At 41.8% G+C, this 19,204-nt stretch overlaps 1 protein-coding gene across 1 annotated transcript in view; it reads right to left on the bottom strand.

The window, feature by feature from the left end:
- VPS51 (VPS51 subunit of GARP complex) overlaps window positions 1–19,204 on the bottom strand; it is a 38,816-nt gene that overhangs the window by 17,850 nt on the left and 1,762 nt on the right. The window contains exons 2-7 of the mRNA XM_068115004.2: window positions 16,787–16,916; window positions 14,170–14,316; window positions 10,408–10,627; window positions 6,159–6,894; window positions 4,148–4,360; window positions 3,827–4,045 (exon numbers count right to left, since the gene is read on the bottom strand). Coding sequence (XP_067971105.1) covers window positions 3,827–4,045; window positions 4,148–4,360; window positions 6,159–6,894; window positions 10,408–10,627; window positions 14,170–14,316; window positions 16,787–16,916 — 1,665 coding nt within the window. The remainder of the gene's footprint in view (window positions 1–3,826; window positions 4,046–4,147; window positions 4,361–6,158; window positions 6,895–10,407; window positions 10,628–14,169; window positions 14,317–16,786; window positions 16,917–19,204) is intronic.

Below are 19,204 nucleotides of genomic sequence, written 5' to 3'. Positions count from 1 at the left end.
CATTTATAAGTCCAAGGAACTGTCTAAAAAAAAATAAAACAGTAATTCTAAACAGTTCCTCAGTCCATCTTTTGGTATAATCTTTTTCAAAATGTGATTTCCATCTGTACATTTTAACAACCACCAACTTTGAATTTAGGTTCTCTCAGGTTCATCTCTTTTCCATATCCTACTTAAAATTTATTGAATAACAGAAATCAATTTCTGATGTCTCAACTCAGTAAGTTTTTGATAGTCTCTCAAAGTACGATTAAATCGCTCAATCACAATGGCTTGTGGGCAGGTTTTCTGTAGTCTTTCTCTTCATTATATGTACTGTATAATGTATTGTCATTATCTTTAAGAGACTTCATAAATGTTATGTTGCAAATATCAGTGCATTTATTCCTTAAATATCTTCATGAAAGCATCCACAAGAATAACACTCTTATTTTTCAAGGGAACACACCAAGAATATGTAGACCTTAAATCAATAACAGTTAAAGTATACATGTATCCCTATTATTTTAAAGTTCAATCAAGTCGCATTGACATATACAATCAACTGCTTTAGAATAAGCTCTTCTTCTAAACTTTGTGATTATCGGTTTATTTACTTGTAATTCATCGAATAGCGATGCTCTTTTTGTTTGCACCTCGGTCTTAACAAATAACACCATCAGAGCTTAAAAGTTTTGTTTTTTTTGGTAGGTAATCCGACCCTTAATTTCAATTTCGCACTTATCAGCTTTTTTAACAATAAACTTATCAACAATTTATTTCCATGTTGCATTTTGTATCAAAGAAATCAAACAACATTTCTCCATCAGCATTTCTCCATCATCAACTCCTGATAAAACCTTTTGTATATCACGACCTCTTGCACCAAGTTTAAGGTCCCCTTGTTTAAACAATAACCTTCACAAAGACAGAATGACTCTTTTTACTAGCATACACTGAAAATATCCCTTTTCTATCACTATTTACTAATATGTTGTAAAACATTTTTGTAAAATTTCAAAATGTTGTAAAATGTAAAAACCTAGATCTCTTTAGTATGAGTTTCCTTTTTCTCTTTTTACAAGTTTAATAAACAAGTAAATGTACAACATAATTTTACAACACATTGTTTTTTATTTATTATAACCTTTAACAGACAAGCAGAAAAAAATAATTCCATGTATCGATCACCATTTGTAATATAGTGTTTAATATTGTCGTGCGACCCCGGTTAACACCAGAGACAGCGGATAGGCCTAAACGGTTTTATTCGGAGGCAACAACCAATACGGACTTTACTATGGTCGCGCGGGAGGAAGAAGGAAGGTGGAAGCTGCGCAACCGCTTAACAGTGGACAGCGATCGAACTCCAATGGACACTCCGATCCTGTAAGGGAATTAACTCGACACAGGCACAGGTGTAACAGGGAATAGAAAATAATACAAGGGTTTATTAAAAAGAAACGCAGGGACAGGAAAACGCGATAATAAATCTAAAACTCTTAAATTGGGATCCCACACACCAGATCTCAAACACAGACGGGGGAAAATGAATTACGAAAAGAAATGTCTCGTCGTGTAATTTGCAATGGGGATTGGCCTTATCTGTCCTGTCGTCTTGTCTGTCTCCAATCTCCGCTGCACACCACGAGGCGCCTCGCTCCCGCACAAGCACCGCGAAGGCCTGGCCCCAAATTCCACAGCACCACGAGGTCCAACGCAGGCTGGCGCGAATCCGCCCAGCAAAAAGGAGCGAGCTCCCACCACCTCGACGGCGATCTTCCACACGACAGCCAACTCAACCAGGGCCAGGACTCTGCTCACAAGCCAACTCGGGATCGCACGGGACTCTCTCAAGCTGTGAACTGCAAACCGCGAACTCAAAAACCTTCTCTGCTCACGTCGTTCGGCGCGCCCTTCTTATCACCTCTGGCGGTGACGTCAGCCCTGCACGGCACCCAATCAGGGCCTCGTAGCCTCCCGTGTTTTGTCGACCCGCTTCGCGCCTTCCGCATCCATTCGCGCCAACCGACCACAGCCCTCCTGGGCGTGGTATAGCACGTAGCGTGTAGCGTGCTACGCGGGCCCAGCGGAGATTAAACGGGCGCGGCGCCCCGAACGGCCCCGTTGCCTGTTCGTCTTCCTAAGTCATGTCAGGGAAGGGATTTATTTAGTGTTGTAATAAAGATCCTACCTAAGTGTCTAAATGGGTGCAGTGCCAAAAGGGCCAAAGGTGACCAGGTGAGACATACAGGGGCTTTATCTTTAATCCCTACGCTACTTATCACTCGAACATCCTGGTATGCTCACAGGTATACATCTTAACCGACAAAACGCCTACACATGAAGAACTTATTACAGGGTGGTTTCCTTACCGCGACAAGCTAAGCACGTTACCTATTCAGATCTATCTGCTCTACGTATCACTACCCTAGTACCCTACCGACATAACAATATCATAATCAATTTAAGAATCACTTTAATAATCACCTCCTTTCATTTATTTATGACTAGCTGAATGCACCCGGCGATGCCCGGGTTCTTTTTGAATGAATTTAATCTTCTGTACTAAAAAAGGAATAAAACAAGGCCTTGCGAAGCAGCGGAGTTTGACTATCTGGCCGCGGCCGCATTTCGTTCATTACTCCCAACAGGGAGTAATGCATTCGATCGTGTCCGTCCGTGTGTGTGTTCGTGTGTTTGTGAACAAGATATCTGGAAAAGTTCTGAACGGGTTTGGATGAAAGTTGGTGGGATGATTGCCCTTGGGATAAGGAAGAATTGATTAGTTTTTGGTGAAGCTCAGGACATTATTCCGGATCCAGGAATTTTTTGAAGGATTTTTTACCATTGGAAGATAGGGCTCCAACTTGACCCACGGCGGGAGTATGCGCTCTACTGAGTGGCGTTCTAGTTTACTACTATAATTCAGCTTTTACTCACAGCCGTAGAAGATTGACTACTATAATTCAGCTCAGATTTTAATTGCAAAATGGGCCCAGCCCGGCCGAGGCGGCCTCGACCAGCCTCACCACCTTGCCTATAACCTTCCCGGGGCCCGTCCCGACATTTTTTGTTTCAGAGGTTTCCTCCTATCTTTCACCGTTCAGGAGATTAGCGCGTGCAGACAAACAAGCAAACAAAAACTTTCTTTTATATATATATATATAGATAGAAGTAGAAGATAGATAAAATTTGTTAACCTCCTCGTCCTCTTCCCACCCCCAAGTCTCTAACACCATCATCATGAGTAATATATTCTGTTCCTTTTTAATTATCCTTTTCACTTTCCTAATCATCATCACCACCACCAGAACCTTTTTCCTCACCAATATCCCTCGCAACTTTTGAGACATATTCTCACAGGATATCAAACATGTGGATTTCACGCAAACATTCTTGCATCTATGCTCTTTTCATCATGTTACACCAATAGTAATAGGTCAGTAAGGGGATATACAGGGAGGAGGGAGAGTTTGACCCCAACCCCCCCCCCCCCCCCCAAAAAAATTAGGTATTTGATCTCTTCCCCGATACGACACACAATTTCGCGAAACTTGACCCAAACACGACGTTCATCACCCATGATGTACCAAAGTTTGTTCACAGCATTAAAAAAATATCAGGGTCCAAGGGAGTCTGAGTGACTCTTGATCCTGATCCAGGTGAGCTTCAGGACCCACGGCCCTATAAGCAACCCATTTTCATTCAGGGTTTTCAGCTGTCCTTGGGATAACAAAACATAAATTTTAAGGTTCCTCTTCTCTGAATTGTAACTAAATTAATTGCACAACAACCAATGTTCTGGTACAATATTCTACTTTAAACAAGGACCGTGCGATATTACCTGAATATCAATGGCCGTGACATCCTCCACCACACGCTTCATGACGGCTCGTACATTACGCGGCTCGATGGTGTTCACCCAATCCCGAGTCTCCACGCTTTTACGCAGCATCTGTGAGATGCTCAGGCCCTGCTGCTTCACGTAGTGATTGAGAAGCTTCTGTGCTGCGGCCCGTACCTCGCCACACAGACTGCTCACCGATGTCACTGGAGTGCCATTCTGGAAAGACCCATGCCAATACCGAGAAAGCTTAACAAACCTCCCAGCCACATTTGAGCCGATGCCACAACCTCACATTCAATCCATATAGAAACAGGTCACCTGTCCAAGGAATTGCTCGTCGGTGAGGGTGAGGATGTAGCTGATTGTGGACGTCTCATAGTCGAGGCAGAGCCGAGACAGAAGCAGGAGCAGTGCAGGTGGAGCTGCAGCTCGTTCTCTGGTGGGCTCACAAAACTGGCATGCCACTTGGCACATGTGTTTTACAAACCCCACCACAAGCCCTTCACGTACACCCTGAGTGCAGAAATCTCCCTGGACAGACATCACAACCAGGCAATACTTATTATACATCCCAACAACCGATATTCCCACTCTTTAAAATTAAATATATTTGGTTTGCTTCACAATTTATTACATTATTTTACTTCATCATGCAAAAGTAGCAGCTAGATTTACAAGCCACACAAATGTTTGTGTTCCAGTATTTTTGAACATTTGAATGCAGAATTTTTTTCCCAGCAAAACAAAACATTCCTCAGTATTAAAGGGAGCTTGAAGAGCGAGCACAGATGTGCAAGTTGCTCCAAACTTGGTGGACGAGTTGGTCAAGTGACAGGAACAAGTCGATTGGATTTTGGTTCAGGTCCGAATCCCGATCCGGCCTATCAGTGGGATACAAAACATAAACTGTTCAGCCTGGCAGAGGTTTGCGCTCTACTGAGTGCCATTCTAGTTGCTTTTGTATCTCGCTGAAAAGCTGGATCTGCACCAAAACATAATCGGCTTGTTGTTATTACCCTCGCCTGAGAAGAGGGTATTGCATTTGAGTCCGTTTGTTACTTGCCGGAAAAGATTCCGGCAAGTATGTTGGTTGGTTGGTTGGTTTGTCTGTCTGTCTGTCTGTCTGTCTGTTTGTGTGCAGTACTTCGTCTACATCGTTGCACATAGCATCGCCATACTTTACACACATATTTGTCTTGCCCTGGAATAGACTGTGCCCAATTTTAAACTCTCTAGGCCCTAGGCCTCCATTATGACGTCATAATTCGACAAGTACAAAACTTCATCCAATCAAGATGCAATTTCATGAGCGCCATGTCGGCATAAACTGGTGGAGAAAAAATATTAATGATGACGTCATCGATCACGTGGTTCGGCCGCCAACTTGGAAAAACCGAAAAACCTTGCACCTCTATGTCTCCGAAAGTGCTGAATAGAAAAAATTGAGACATGGCTCATTGTAAAGAACTCTCCATGGGGAATAAAATATGTTAATGATGATGTCATAGGTGCCTCCTTTATGACGTCATAATTTGACAAGTACAAAACTTCATCCGATAAAGATGAAATTTCTTGAGCATAATCTAGGAATAAATTAGTTTAGAAAACAAATAATGATGTCATCGGTCACGTGGTTCGGCCGCCATATCTTTAATTCCGGCAAGTCCTCGGTCTCTGACCGATTTCTAGTTAATTTGTCTGTCTGTTTGTTTGTCTGCACCGAGTAAATATGATTTTCTCTGCAACCGTTGGTCCGATTGACAGGAAATTTTCACAATAGGTGCAACTCCATCTGTATACATTTTTTATGATAATCATGGCATCATAGGTCACGTGGTTTGGCCGCCATCTTGGAAAAACCGAAAAGATTTGCACTTCTATATCTCCAAAAGCACTGAATAGAAAAAATTGAGACATGGCTCATTGTAAAGACCTCTCCATGTGGAATAACATCTGTTAATGATGATGTCATAGGTGCCTCCATTATGACGTCATAATTCGACAAGTACAAAACTTCATCCGATCAAGATGAAATTTCTTGAGCATAATCTCGGGATAAATTGTTGGCGTCATCGCCAAAGGAAAAAAAATAATAATGATGACGTCATCGGTCACCGGGTTCGGCCGCCATATTTGTTTTAACACAAAAGCCTTAAAAACCACTGAAAACATCCTGGTGAGGGTCTGCAATCTCTGATTGCTCTTTCTTGTTGTGTAATGCAAAGCAAGCTAGATGGGAATAATTGCCTTTATTTGTTGTATCTTTTTAACCTCTAATATCACTTTCGCAGCATATATATATATATATATATACATATAAACACAATACCTTAAAATATGATTTCACCGAAAATGTGATGTCCTTGGAGCAGAAAAGCTGTACCTCTACGAGTACAGCCTTCACCTTGTTGAGCAGGGCCGTTGAGAGCTGTCCGAGTAAGTCCACCAAGCTGGGCAAGTCCTTGCCTACACAGCGTGGTGCAGCAAGGGCTTGCCGAGCATCAGTTATGCAATCAGAAAAGAACTCTTGCATTGCAATACCATACTGCACTAGCCGCATTTTTGCTGCTCGCTCCACAATATCCAAACCCTGAGAGACCACATTGGATCCAGGCAAAAGGCGTGTAAGTGCCTGCAGCCGGCGGTGGAAGCGGTCCAGTGCCCTCACCAACAATGTGTTATCCCCCAACCCTCGCTCCTCCTGCAGCCTGTGCTCCACCAGTCCAAAGTAACTTTCCATGTGGGTTTTTAAAAAGTTCAAAAGTTTCTCCTGTGCCAATGTGGCTTGCTGTTGGTTGGCATTCACCACAAATAGCACCTGATAGGAGGCAATCACCAAGGACAAGTCCCCAATAAAGCCATTGCAACCCTTATCCACAAAGTCGAGGATGTCGGAAGGAGGCGCCTGGTCAGAGCCAAGTTCAGCTTGCAGAAGCTGTAGATCATGCTGGATTCGAGTGGATGCATGTGCCAAGAACTCCTCCCACAGCTGATCTGCTGGCTCTCCCAATTGAAGAAGCAAATCAACACACTCCGCCAGCTCGCTGGCTTGGACATCACGATCTCTGTGCAGAAGAATAGTACCGCATCAGACGAGACACCCTTAAATGCACCAGGACAGCATCACAAAAACTAGAGGTTCCAGGGAACCTGAACTCAACTGGACGTCGTCCAAACTGTTGTTTATGGGTCAAGTCATGTCATAGGTCACGACGAGGTCATTTTTCGGACATCATCAAAACCCGTAATATATGTGTTGAGGTTTGTTACATACTGTCTACACACCAAGTTTCAGCCTTCAAGCTACATTAGGAAGTACCAGATTGACAAAAAATGATTTTTCAATATGGCCGCCCTGCCGCGCCCATTTTTGGGTGTGCAACGCCCAAATGCAATCCCAAACTAGTTTATGTCTTAAAGATGCTGCATAACAAGTTTCATCAAATTTAATCAATATTTGTGACTTTTAGAGCGTAGACGTCGAATTGTTTACAGATAGACAGACAGACAGACAGATGACAGACACTGGGTGTCGACAAAACCTCAGCTGGACATAGTCCAGTTGAGTTAAAAAAAACAAAAAAACACCTCTACCAGCAGGTAAAGCAAGTATTGTTGTTGTTTTTTTTTTTTTTTTTTTGTTTTTTTTTTTTTTTTTTTTTTTTTTTTTTTTTTTTTTTTTTTTTTTTTTTTTTTTTTTTTTTTTTTTTTTTTTTTTTTTTTTTTTTTTTTTTTTTTTTTTTTTTTTTTTTGTGTTGTATACTGAATCGAGGCTCGTGAAAGAGCTAACATTTACTTCACAAACAAATCGACCAGACAAACAAAATACACAAAAAGAGGGAGCGGAAGACAAGATGGGGAGAAAAGGGGAAGCACACAAACACAACATCCGAGAGCAGGGAGATGTGTGGAAGGGAGAGGGCCCGGGGGGAGGAGGCATGGGAAGGGGGGGGGGGGGGAGGGAGAAGTATAAAGCACAAGGACACCAAGGACTTCCAGGACAGAAGTTGGTATTTCAAAAAGGGGAGTTGGGGTGAAATTAGCGGGAGTAGAAATGATCAAGGTTTTGGATGGGGGAAGATAAGAGATGGTGGTGAACAGCTGTTTTAAAGACTTGGAGGGTGGAGTGGGATTGAAGAGAGTGAGGGAGTTTGTTCCAAGGGAGTCTGTTGTGATTCTGACAATGGTTCTGACATTGGTTCTGACAATGTAAGAAGCCAACCTTTACCATAACAAAAGAATGAATGAGGAGTAGCTCATCTAGGCCAGAAAATTGACTAACCTCAATGTCAATATCAATCTGAATCTCAATCTTCTGCCCAAAGTCAGGTCGAGTGATGCAGAAGCACCACTACAGCAAGAATTGCACGAGATAGTATGCATTTGCCTTCCAATTCCATCTGAGAGTCACGGCAGAAAATTGGTGCCAGCAATAACTCACCTAATCAACACAAGATATTTAACGTCCATCAAATAATACTAGAAGTCAGGTCCCAAGCTTAACGCCCAACCGAGTGATGGCGCACTTTGTGATGCAACACCCTGCCTGTGAAGCACCAATGCGACAATTTATAGTTGGGTCGAACATCAAACTCGGGCTGGACAGCTCAAAGGTAAGTGCGCTACCTCTGAATCACTATGCCGAACAACTAAACTTAAATATTATGGCTTCAGATTTCAAAGCTTTCGCTTATTCTCATGGATTTCTCAACTAAAGGAATTATTAGATGCAATTTCACTTTGGTGCAACAGGTTCTACTGCAAATTATAACTGTAAAAAAAGTTAGCTGAAAAATTACTACAACAAATAGAGGACGTTAGGTCTATGCTGCATCTCGAAGACGAGGACTTGCAGAACATGTTGGGTCACCTGATAAGGAGTTGGTTATTTAGACTCAAGGAAAACAGCAAGAAGATTGTTGTTTACAACTATAGCAAAACTTAACTCGAGAGTGCAACATGGCAACGATGGGTCTTTAAGGTCAGGTCAGTCATTTGGGACTGCCACTGTAACATATAACCCAGTGTTACCTGTTGCATGGTCGGGTTGTCGGCGACTAAACTGACACCCCTCACTGGCTTTGCTAGTGAGGAGCGTGACTGTCACCTTGCCAGGTCTAAAACAACACCTGACAAAGGGTGGATGAGCTCCCGAAGGGGAGCCAACGGCCATACGGTAAGGAGATGGTGTCTCCTAAAAAACACCTATCCGGATTGGACTGATTTGAGTCACCCAAAGACGTTTAAAATGGTATGTGCTGCTTCCTTGCTTGAAAAGGTAGAGCACAGACAACCCCTATTGGTTGGCATCCATGGGGAGGAGTAAATTCCTCCTGAGGAAATGCCCTGCTGAAAGCGGCGAGAAAGGCGGCACCATTCTTATGACGTTGCTGCTACCCAGAGTATCCCGGGAAGTGACGGCACTTCCCCTAAGCTCAGTGGCTGCGTTAAGTGTTTGCCTCATCAGTATGCCCATGTGTGTGTCAGCTCCATTACAAACCTTATACCATGTCTCAAAAAAAATAATACAAAAGGTCTCATTTTCTTGTTTAATGTTTGTGCGACCACTTGTTACACTGACTCTGTGTAGTCCCAAAGAGCCTTTGTATATTAATTTCAATTCTGCATATGGAATATAAATATTTATGCATACGGAGAGAGTGATTTTTAAAGGTTTTCCTTCAATCAAATATGGCTGTCAAACCATGTGAACGATGATGTCATTGTGATCGCACCTTTTTCCACATGTGTAGCAGATGATATATCTCAAGCTTCACTAAAATCAGTGAAATGGTTCCAGAGAAAAGTATTTTAAACACTTTCCTTCGATCCAATATGGCTGCCAACCCCAGTGTATTACAACGCCACACTCATCAAATTTTATTCCTCGTGGTTCATAGTTATTTTTAAGCCCCCGCATACATTGACTGCTTGCAGTTATAGGTGCCAGTTTTTGGGATTGACCAGCCATGAGAATTATGGTTTGATAAAAATGATGAAATGGGACGGCATCGTCATTGCAACAGGTGGCGTGGGATGGCATTGTCATTTGGTACCCGGCGTAACTACTCGCAGTGATAAGCGGCCACTCTAGATGAAGGTTTTATTGTGACATTGACCTTCATTTTGTGTGACAAAATAATATGGTACAGTAAATTTCTGGGAAAATGGCTCAGGAGTTTGCAAATGTACAAGGAACGAACGAACGAACGAACAAATGCACACACGCACTTTTGCAAATGGCGACTGGCTTTGATACCAATACAAATTTTTATCACGACCCAAGGCATAAAATAAAACTACAAACATTAAACAAACAGTTTGAAATGGAACACCTTGCCACCATTAGACCATTTAAATTACATCAGAAGTGGCAATAAATGTGAATTGTCTTGCTGTGATTATTCGTAAAACATTTACAAACTCACATGCATCTCAATGCAACTTTCATGTATCAGTAGCTCTCTGGAACTAACCACATCCATTTATTATAATTACAATCTGCAAATCCGAAAATTACCCAGAATAATTCCTGATAAGGTGGATCAGATGAGGAAAATCTATCAGTTTTTACTTACTGGAATCTACTTCGCAAACTAAGTGCAAGCTTCGCCACAATGACCTCACAGTCGTCCTGGATCCCATGGAAGGAGGGCATGTGCTTGTACTGTTGCAGAACATCTTGCGCACGGATGTAATATCGCACGGCCTGGGCATACTTCTGCAGCTCCACACAGCGTGCGAGCAGGGCCGGAAGTTCAAATAGGAACTGAAGCTTTCGCAGCAGTGTGTGCACACCTATGGAGAACATGGCAATGCGCAGCGACATTACCAAAACGCCTGCTGATGTAAGCACTGTGACATCAACCATATGGATACTGGAGTAAATAGGTTCTGGGTAAAATAAAAGGAGGAGAACTCTTCAACCAGAGCAACTGTATATTCCAGAGTACAGCTGTACTGTATTCGATTAACTTAAAAACAACTTCAAAATGTGCAGTACATAGTAAGGTCATAGGTCAACTGTAATGGTCAAAATCACAAGTATAGCAGTGGATAATAAATAATCAACTCCAAACATTTATGCGAGCCAAATATGTGAAATTACAAACTCTGTGTGCAACCCCTAACACCACGGTCCCATAGAGCCTGCGTTGGTATACGATGGGCTACGATGGCCCGTTCAAATGGCCCGTTCAAATTTAGTCCAAATCGCTTAAAATTTAGTCATAGTGTTTGGAGCAAATTTTTTTTAAGTATTAGGAGCATGACTTTCCTAACTTTCATTTTGAAGAACCATCCTAATCCACAACCATTATATTTTATACTCACGTTAACCCTCCCCAAACGCATATCTTTCTAACTTTCCAGTTTTTCCATCCTGAGAGTTTGCAGCTGTTTCTATCTTGTTCACATTCTGTGTCTTCCCTTCACCCTCATTCTTCTCCACATCCTTTGTTTCCCCCAAGTCTCCCTGTATTTTGTCCATCAACCCTGCTCTGTTGGTGTGTTCTCTCCCCACACTATTCTCTTTCTACTGTAACTTTAGTGTTATTGTGTCCTGATCCGTTCGTTATATGCTATAGCTCCTCCCAGATCCTCAGCTCTGAATGGTGGACGTTTGTGGGGACATACATACAGACAAACGCTGTTCCAGAATGTAGGGATGTGATGTCCCCATAGGGCAATGCCGTAAAAATATGGCTGCTGAACCACGTGACCGATGACGGACGTCATCAATTTTTTTCTTGAGCAATTTATCCCTATATCACGCTCAAGAATCCCCCCCCCCTTCCCACGCATCCTCCCCCCAAGCCCTCTCCCTCCCACACATCTCCCTGCTCTCAAATGTTGTGTGCTCTCAAGTGTTTGTGTGCTTCCCCTTCTCTCCCCATCTTGTCTTCCGCTCCCTCTTTTTATATATTTTGTTTGTCTGGTTGATTTGTTTGTGAAGTAAATGTCAGCTCTTTCACGAGCCTCGATTCAATATACAAAAAAAAAAAAAAAAAAAAAAAAGATTCATGCTGATCGAATCAAGTGTTCAACTTGTCGATTTCTGATGCCATAATCAAGCCACCTATGACATCATCATTAACATATGTTATTCCCCATGGGGAGGACTTTACAACGAGCCACCTTTCAATTTTTTTTCCATGGAGCGGGTTCAGAAATTATAGAGGTGCAAGTTTTTTCAGTTTTGCCAAGATGGCGCCCCATCACGTGACCGATGATGTCATAATTATATTTAAAATTCTACAGGAGTAGGTGCCCCTATGGTGAAAATGTCATATCAGTTGGACCAACGGTTGCAGAGAAAACGAATTTTAAAGGGAATAAACTTGCAAGATGCTGGCGGAAGGGCGGACATACATACAGTCACGTGAAAAAGTAAGTACACCCCATGTAAAGTTTTGACTTTTTCAACATATTTCAACAAACAGCTATTTGATCTTCATTTTAACAATATTGAAAGATAAAGGTGATATAATATAACAAATATCATGAAACATTTACATTTTGTAGTCCATTGTATAATTTAAATAAACATAAATGCAAATTTTGCATGTGGAAAAAGTAAGTACACCCTTGGCTCTAATAGGTGGTATTGCCCCCTTTGGCAGAAACAACCTCAAGTAGGCGTTTCTTATAACTGTCTACCAGTCTCTGACATCGACTGGGAGAAATTTTTGTCCACTCCTCCATGCAGAATTCTTTCAGCTGTGCGATGTTTGAGGGGTTTCTTGCATGCACAGCTCGTTTCAAATCCGCCCCATAACATCTCGATGGGATTTGGATCCGGGCTTTGACTTGGCCATTCCAGAACCCTCCATTTCTTTCTTTTCAGCCATTCCTTGGTGGATTTACTGGTATGTTTAGGGTCATTGTCATGTTGCAAGGTCTACCTTCGGTTGAGCTTCAACTTTCCGACAGATGGCCTCACATTATCCTCAAGCACCCTCTGGTACAATGAAGAATTCATAGTGGATTCTATGATGGTGAGCTGCCCATGCCCTGATGCAGCAAAGCTGCCCCAAGCCATAATATTTCCACCACCATGCTTTACAGTTGGTATCAGGTTCTTGTGGTCAAATGCTGTCTTTGGTTTTCGCCAAACATGTCTTCTGGTACTGTGGCCAAATAGCTCTACCTTTGACTCATCTGTCCAGAGCACATTGTTCCAGAAGTGCTGGTCTTTGCCGAGGTGTTCATTGGCAAACTTTAGTCTTGCCCTGATGTTCTTTCTGGACAGCAAAGATTCCTCCTGGCACACCTCCCATGTAGATCAAATTTGTGCAACCTCTTTCTAATGGTGGACTCGTGCACTTTGACATCAACAGTGGCAAGAGCTACCTGTAGGTCCCGTGATGACATTCTGGGGTTCTTAGAGACTTCTTTCAGCATCTTGCGGTCTGCTCTCGGGCTGAACTTGCTGGGGCGGCCTGGCCTGAACAAGTTGGCAGTTGTTTGGAATCTTCTCCACTTGTAGATGATCTGCCGGACAGTCGAATTATTGATTTCAAATTGTTTGGAGATCTTTTTAAATCCCTTCCCAGACTCGTAGGCATCTATAACCTTCTTTCTGAAGGACTCAGAAAGCTCTTTTGATCTAGGCATGGTGACGCCGCAGACGTCAACAACAAAGAGCAACTCAAACGAAATGTCTGAGGTTTAAATAAGACAGGTTCCTCCAAGATCCTCTCGAACGATGTTCTAATCATTTGCACCTGAGCTGGTGCACCTGATTCTAATTTTAGGTATTTGAAGTAGTGATAAATGTAGGGGTGTACTTAATTTTTCCACATGCGAAATTTGCATTTATGTTTATTTAAATTATACAATGGACTACAAAATGTAAATGTTTCATGATATTTGTTATATTATATCACCTTTATCTATCAATATTGTTGAAATGAAGATCAAATAGCTGTCTGTTGAAATATGTTGAAAAAGTCAAAACTTAACATGGGGTGTACTTACTTTTTCACGTGATTGTACATACATACACACATACACACATGCAGACAGACATGCAGACAGACATACAGTGTTCCAGACGGCATTGACCTATGGGCTATGCCGTAAAAATAGAGCTGATCCTAAAGTCAATGTCAATATTTTACTGGACTTGCTAACAGCCAAAATATTATTAGCAAGAACATCTTCAATGCAAACCAAGGTACAAACTTCATTGTTGCACAAGCATCTACATTTGTGATGATTGAAAAATAAAAAAAATAAAAAAATAATGGCAATGATATTTAGATGCAGAGACTCCACTCCACTCCACTGACAGAGTGGATATCACAGTTTGAGGAATCAAGTGTAAAGGTCGACAGTACCTGAGAGTTTGGTAATCTGCCGACGTCGGTCTTGCAACGTGGCTCCAATCTTACCACTAAACTCCGTGATGGAAGCCATGTTTGCTGCCAGGGACTCCATCTCATCCTCCATTTTTTTGAAGTCGTTCTTCATTTTTCTGATAGTATCTGTGCACAGATAGTCAATTTGGACGTCAGAGAATACATGACAAGAAACTGTCCCATAAAACCATATCAGCTAAAACATTCTGTTAAACTACTGGGCTTTCTGAGTACGTTTCATTCGCAACACATCTCCACAAATGGCAACCATTCATTACTAAACCTTGTCATGTCAAAACTTTCCTCAAACTTGTCCTGCTCCATCTCAGCACCTCTAGGCTTTTATGATCACGTCTTGGGAAACGTATGAGTTTCATTATAGGTTATGAGAGAATCCGCAAGGACGCAGACATGTACGGCAATTTAATTTGTCTGGCCTAGAATCCATTCTCTCCAGTTAAAACCGACCCATCATCACATCGTGACTGTACAGTTACAAAGAGCCAAGGCCAAACATAAGGCTCAGGTGGGAACCAAATTCTCCAGCCTCTCACCATCCTGCATAGCCTGGTGGAAGCTGGCCAGGTCTCTGTCTGGTACACATTCCACTTCCAGTCCTTCTCTCATAAAGGAGAGTCATGCTGAAGTCTGCTCAAGAAACAGCTGAAGCGATTCTTCTTCATTGAGAGATAGGGCCATAAACAATGTACAGTCACGTGAAAAAGTAAGTACACCCCATGTAAAGTTTTGACTTTTTCAACACATTTCAACATACAGCTATTTGATCTTCATTTCAACAATATTTATAGATAAAGGTGATATAATATAACAAATATCATGAAACATTTACATTTTGTAGTCCATTGTATAATTTAAATAAACATAAATGCAAATTTCGCATGTGGAAAAAGTAAGTACACCCTTGGCTCTAATAGGTGGTATTGCCCCCTTTGGCAGAAACAACCTCAAGTAGGCGTTTCTTATAACTGTCTACCAGTCTCTCACATCGACTGGGAGAAATTTTTGCCCACTCCTCCATGCAGAATTCTTTCAGCTGTGCGATGTTTGAGAGGTTTCTTGCATGCACAGCTCGTTTCAAATCCCCCCACAACATCTCGATGGGATTTAGATCCAGGCTTTGACTTGGCCATTCCAGAACCCTCCATTTCTTTCTTTTCAGCCATTCCTTGGTGGATTTACTGGTATGTTTAGGGTCATTGTCATGTTGCAAGGTCCACCTTCGGTTGAGCTTCAACTTTCCGACAGATGGCCTCACATTATCCTCAAGCACCCTCTGGTACAATGAAGAATTCATAGTGCATTCTATGATGGTGATCTGCCCAGGCCCTGATGCAGCAAAGCTGCCCCAAATCATAATATTTCCACCACCATGCTTTTCAGTTGGTATCAGGTTCTTGTGGTCAAATGCTGTCTTTGGTTTTCGCCAAACATGTCTTCTGGTACTGTGGCCAAATAGCTCTACCTTTGACTCATCTGTCCAGAGCACATTGTTCCAGAAGTGCTGGTCTTTGCCTCGGTGTTCATTGGCAAGCTTTAGTCTTGCCCGGATGTTCTTTCTGGATAGCAAAGGTTTCCTTCTGGCACACCTCCCATGTAGATCAAATTTGTGCAGCCTCTTTCTAATGATAGACTCGTGCACATTGACATCAACAGTGGCAAGAGCTACCTGTAGGTCCCGTGATGACATTCTGGGGTTCTTAGAGACTTATTTCAGCATCTTGCGGTGTGCTCTCGGGCTGAACTTGCTGGGGCGGCCTGGCCTGAACAAGTTGGCAGTTGTTTGGAATCTTCTCCACTTGCAGATGATCTTCCGGACAGTCGAATGATTGATTTCAAATTGTTTGGAAATCTTTTTAAATCCCTTCCCAGTCTCGTAGGCATCTATAACCTTCTTTCTGAAGGCCCCAGAGAGCCCTTTTGAACTAGGCATGGTGACGCCGCACACTTCAACAACAAAGAGCAAACCAAACTAAATGTCTGAGGTTTAAATGACGGGTTCCTCCAAGATCCTCTCTAACGATGTTCTAATCATTTGCTCCTGAGCTGGTGGACCTGATTCTAATTTTAGGAATTTGACGTAGTGATAAATGTAGCGGTGTACTTACTTTTTCCACATGCAAAATTTGCATTTATGTTTATTTAAATTATACAATGGATGTCAAAATGTAAATGTTTCATGATATTTGTTATGTTATATCACCTTTATCTATCAATATTGTTGAAATGAAGATCAAATAGCTGTATGTTGAAATATGTTGAAAAAGTCAAAACTTTACATGGGGAGTACTTACTTTTTCACGTGACTGTACAAGCACAATATTTCAAGATGTCGTGGATGGGATATGACAAAACTTGGTGGATCAGTTGGTTAGGGGTCAAAATAAGTCCATTCGATTTTGGTTAAGTTCCAGATCCAGATCCAGTTTATCAGTGGGATACAAAACGTAAACTGTTCAGCCTGGCAGAGGCATGTGCCCGAGTGGCGTTATAGTTTCTTTTGAAATCACAATACCATTTGACGTAAAAAATATTTTACAAAAACTAGGCAACCAGTAATGTCAATGGCCTGTCTCACCTGTAGCAGAGATAAACTTGTTGTAGTTCTCATACACAAGTGTCTGCATGTCACTGTCCAGCAGGCGGATCTTCCTTACCATATCAGTCTCAAAGTCCATCAGTTTGGCCAGGCTACACTCTCTGCGAAGCTGCAATGAAACCAATTTACCTTACATGACAGAACAGGAAATGACTCGCACTCAAATTATACGACAGCACACGTACCGACTTACCCTCCTTGGACTATACCCATAGCAGAGGTACTGATTCAGCATCAAACAGACTATATCACAGGTACCGGTTTTCCCTCAAAATAAAATACAGCACAGGTCCATACATAACTACAGCACAGCATCACACTAGCTCTAACCCTAAAAGCATAGGTACTTGTTGCCGTTTCGTATACAGCTTGAGGCTGCATTTTTTGGAAGCACGGCTGTGCCGCCAATGCAGTGTCCGTTTCCAGTAAGCTGATACTGTACTCATTTTTCCGACCTCGGAAGGATGACAGGCTGAGTTAACCCACCTGGTATATATTTAATGGCTGGCCTGGTGTTATTTAATTGTCAACCCAACTGGTGTTAAAATTGTTTTTTTTAAGTGCACACATTGCAATACATTTCAATAAATAAATACTGTATAATATGACCCGACTGCAAAGCCGCAATGAGCCGGCGAAGCCAAAGCCTCTTGCCACTATTTTACCCATCACTATGGCATCAGTAGGTTAGGTAGTTGGTAGTAGGTAGGTGTAGTAGGTACCGTACCTGGTAAGACTTGGTAAAAGAGAAGAGCAGACAGTCCTCCCCAATACCTACATACAATAAATGTCACAAGAAGCTTAAGGAAGTAACTATACGATGTGCTAGCTCAGGGCATATTTTAAGAAATTTTAACTGGGCCTAATGTAATTATTCAGACCTAAAATGACACCATTTGCATTCTGGATGAGATTAAAATTTATAAAATTTACTTCTTGATTAATTCGGTGAATTCCGTCTCAACTTCGGATATTTCCGGCCGTGAAAAACTATCCCCTACGGCCGCGAGATTTCTAAAAAACAATTCTTCGTCAATTTTAGAATATTTGACGCCGTTTTCAGCCTCCGAAACACGGTAATAAGCTTTTTAAAAATATTTTTTCAAATGCCCGAATCTGATTGGTTCCGGTGTTTGGTGACGATTTTCGTTGAAGATAACCAGGGCCCATGCGGGGGGAACGAGGTTGGTTTTGCACTTAATTTCTCCAAAATATTTTACAAATTCACTCAACAAAGTCACTCCATCATGTCTCAAAGTATTTTAATTACAAATTAGAGGTGCATAAGATTGTGAATCAAAAAAAGACGGGTGAAACAAACTCGTATTGAACTTTTTCGCAATTGTTTGCATACTTCTGCATAGTGAAATGCATACTTCCGCATCCTCAAGATGGCGGCCTCCATGGAGCGATTTGGTGCGTCAAAGCTTCGAAATTCTCAAAGGATCCAGCAAAATCTGGCTTTCCAACATAATACGCGTTCATTCACAACACCGGCTTCGCCAGCTATAAATATGCTACTTTTAAAAATTAAACTATTTGAAAGTGTATACCATGAAATCCCGATATTTGTGGACCCCATGTATTCCCAGTTCATCAAATGTGACCTGCTTCACCATCCGCAGACCTGTTCTTCCCGGATTCGCGGCTTTTACGGGCACAGACAATCCCCACCTACCCATTTACACCTAATACCCCATAATGTCAAAGTGGAATTTATTTTTTAGAAATTTTTACAAAATTATTAAAAATGAAAAGCTGAAATATCTTGAGTCAATAAGTATTCATCCCCTTTGCTACAACACTCCAAATTGAGCTCAGGTACATCCAGTTCCCTTTGATCATCTTTGAGATGCCTCTACAGCTTGATTGGAGGTCCACCTGTGGCCAATTCAATTGATTGGACATGATTTAGAAAGAAACACACCTTTCTATACAAGGTCCTACAGTTGACATTGAATGTCAGAGCAGAAACTCTACCATGAAGTCCAAGGAACTGGCCATAGAACTCCGAGATAGAATTGTGAGGAGGCTTAGAAAAGACCATCGACTGTGGTAAAGATTTACGTTCCAACAGGACAATGACCCCAAGCATACAGCCAAAGCAACATTGGAATGGCTTTCCGAACAAGAACGTGAAAGGAAAAAATAATTTTTAGTTTGGATTTAAAATAAAATAGAATTCTAACACAAGGACTGTGACGCCAGGACATTTAAAATAATGCGAATATATCCCCATGAATGTCGAGGCCTTACTGTAAGCTTATTGTACATCTATTTTAGGTGGCACACAATCATTTTTTGCATCGTTGTATTTTATATTAGCTCCACGGATCTGTCCGATGATGCCCAGGTGCGGTCTGGATATGAAGCGCTGTCCGCCTGTTGAGGACCTTG

The sequence above is a fragment of the Myxine glutinosa genome, chromosome 5 (assembly GCF_964187855.1).
Source record: "Myxine glutinosa chromosome 5, kmMyxGlut1.1, whole genome shotgun sequence".
In the NCBI taxonomy this organism is placed as follows: Eukaryota; Metazoa; Chordata; class Myxini; order Myxiniformes; family Myxinidae; genus Myxine; species Myxine glutinosa.
Note: the sequence above shows the minus strand (reverse complement) of the source record. Positions and strands in the feature narration are given on the sequence as shown.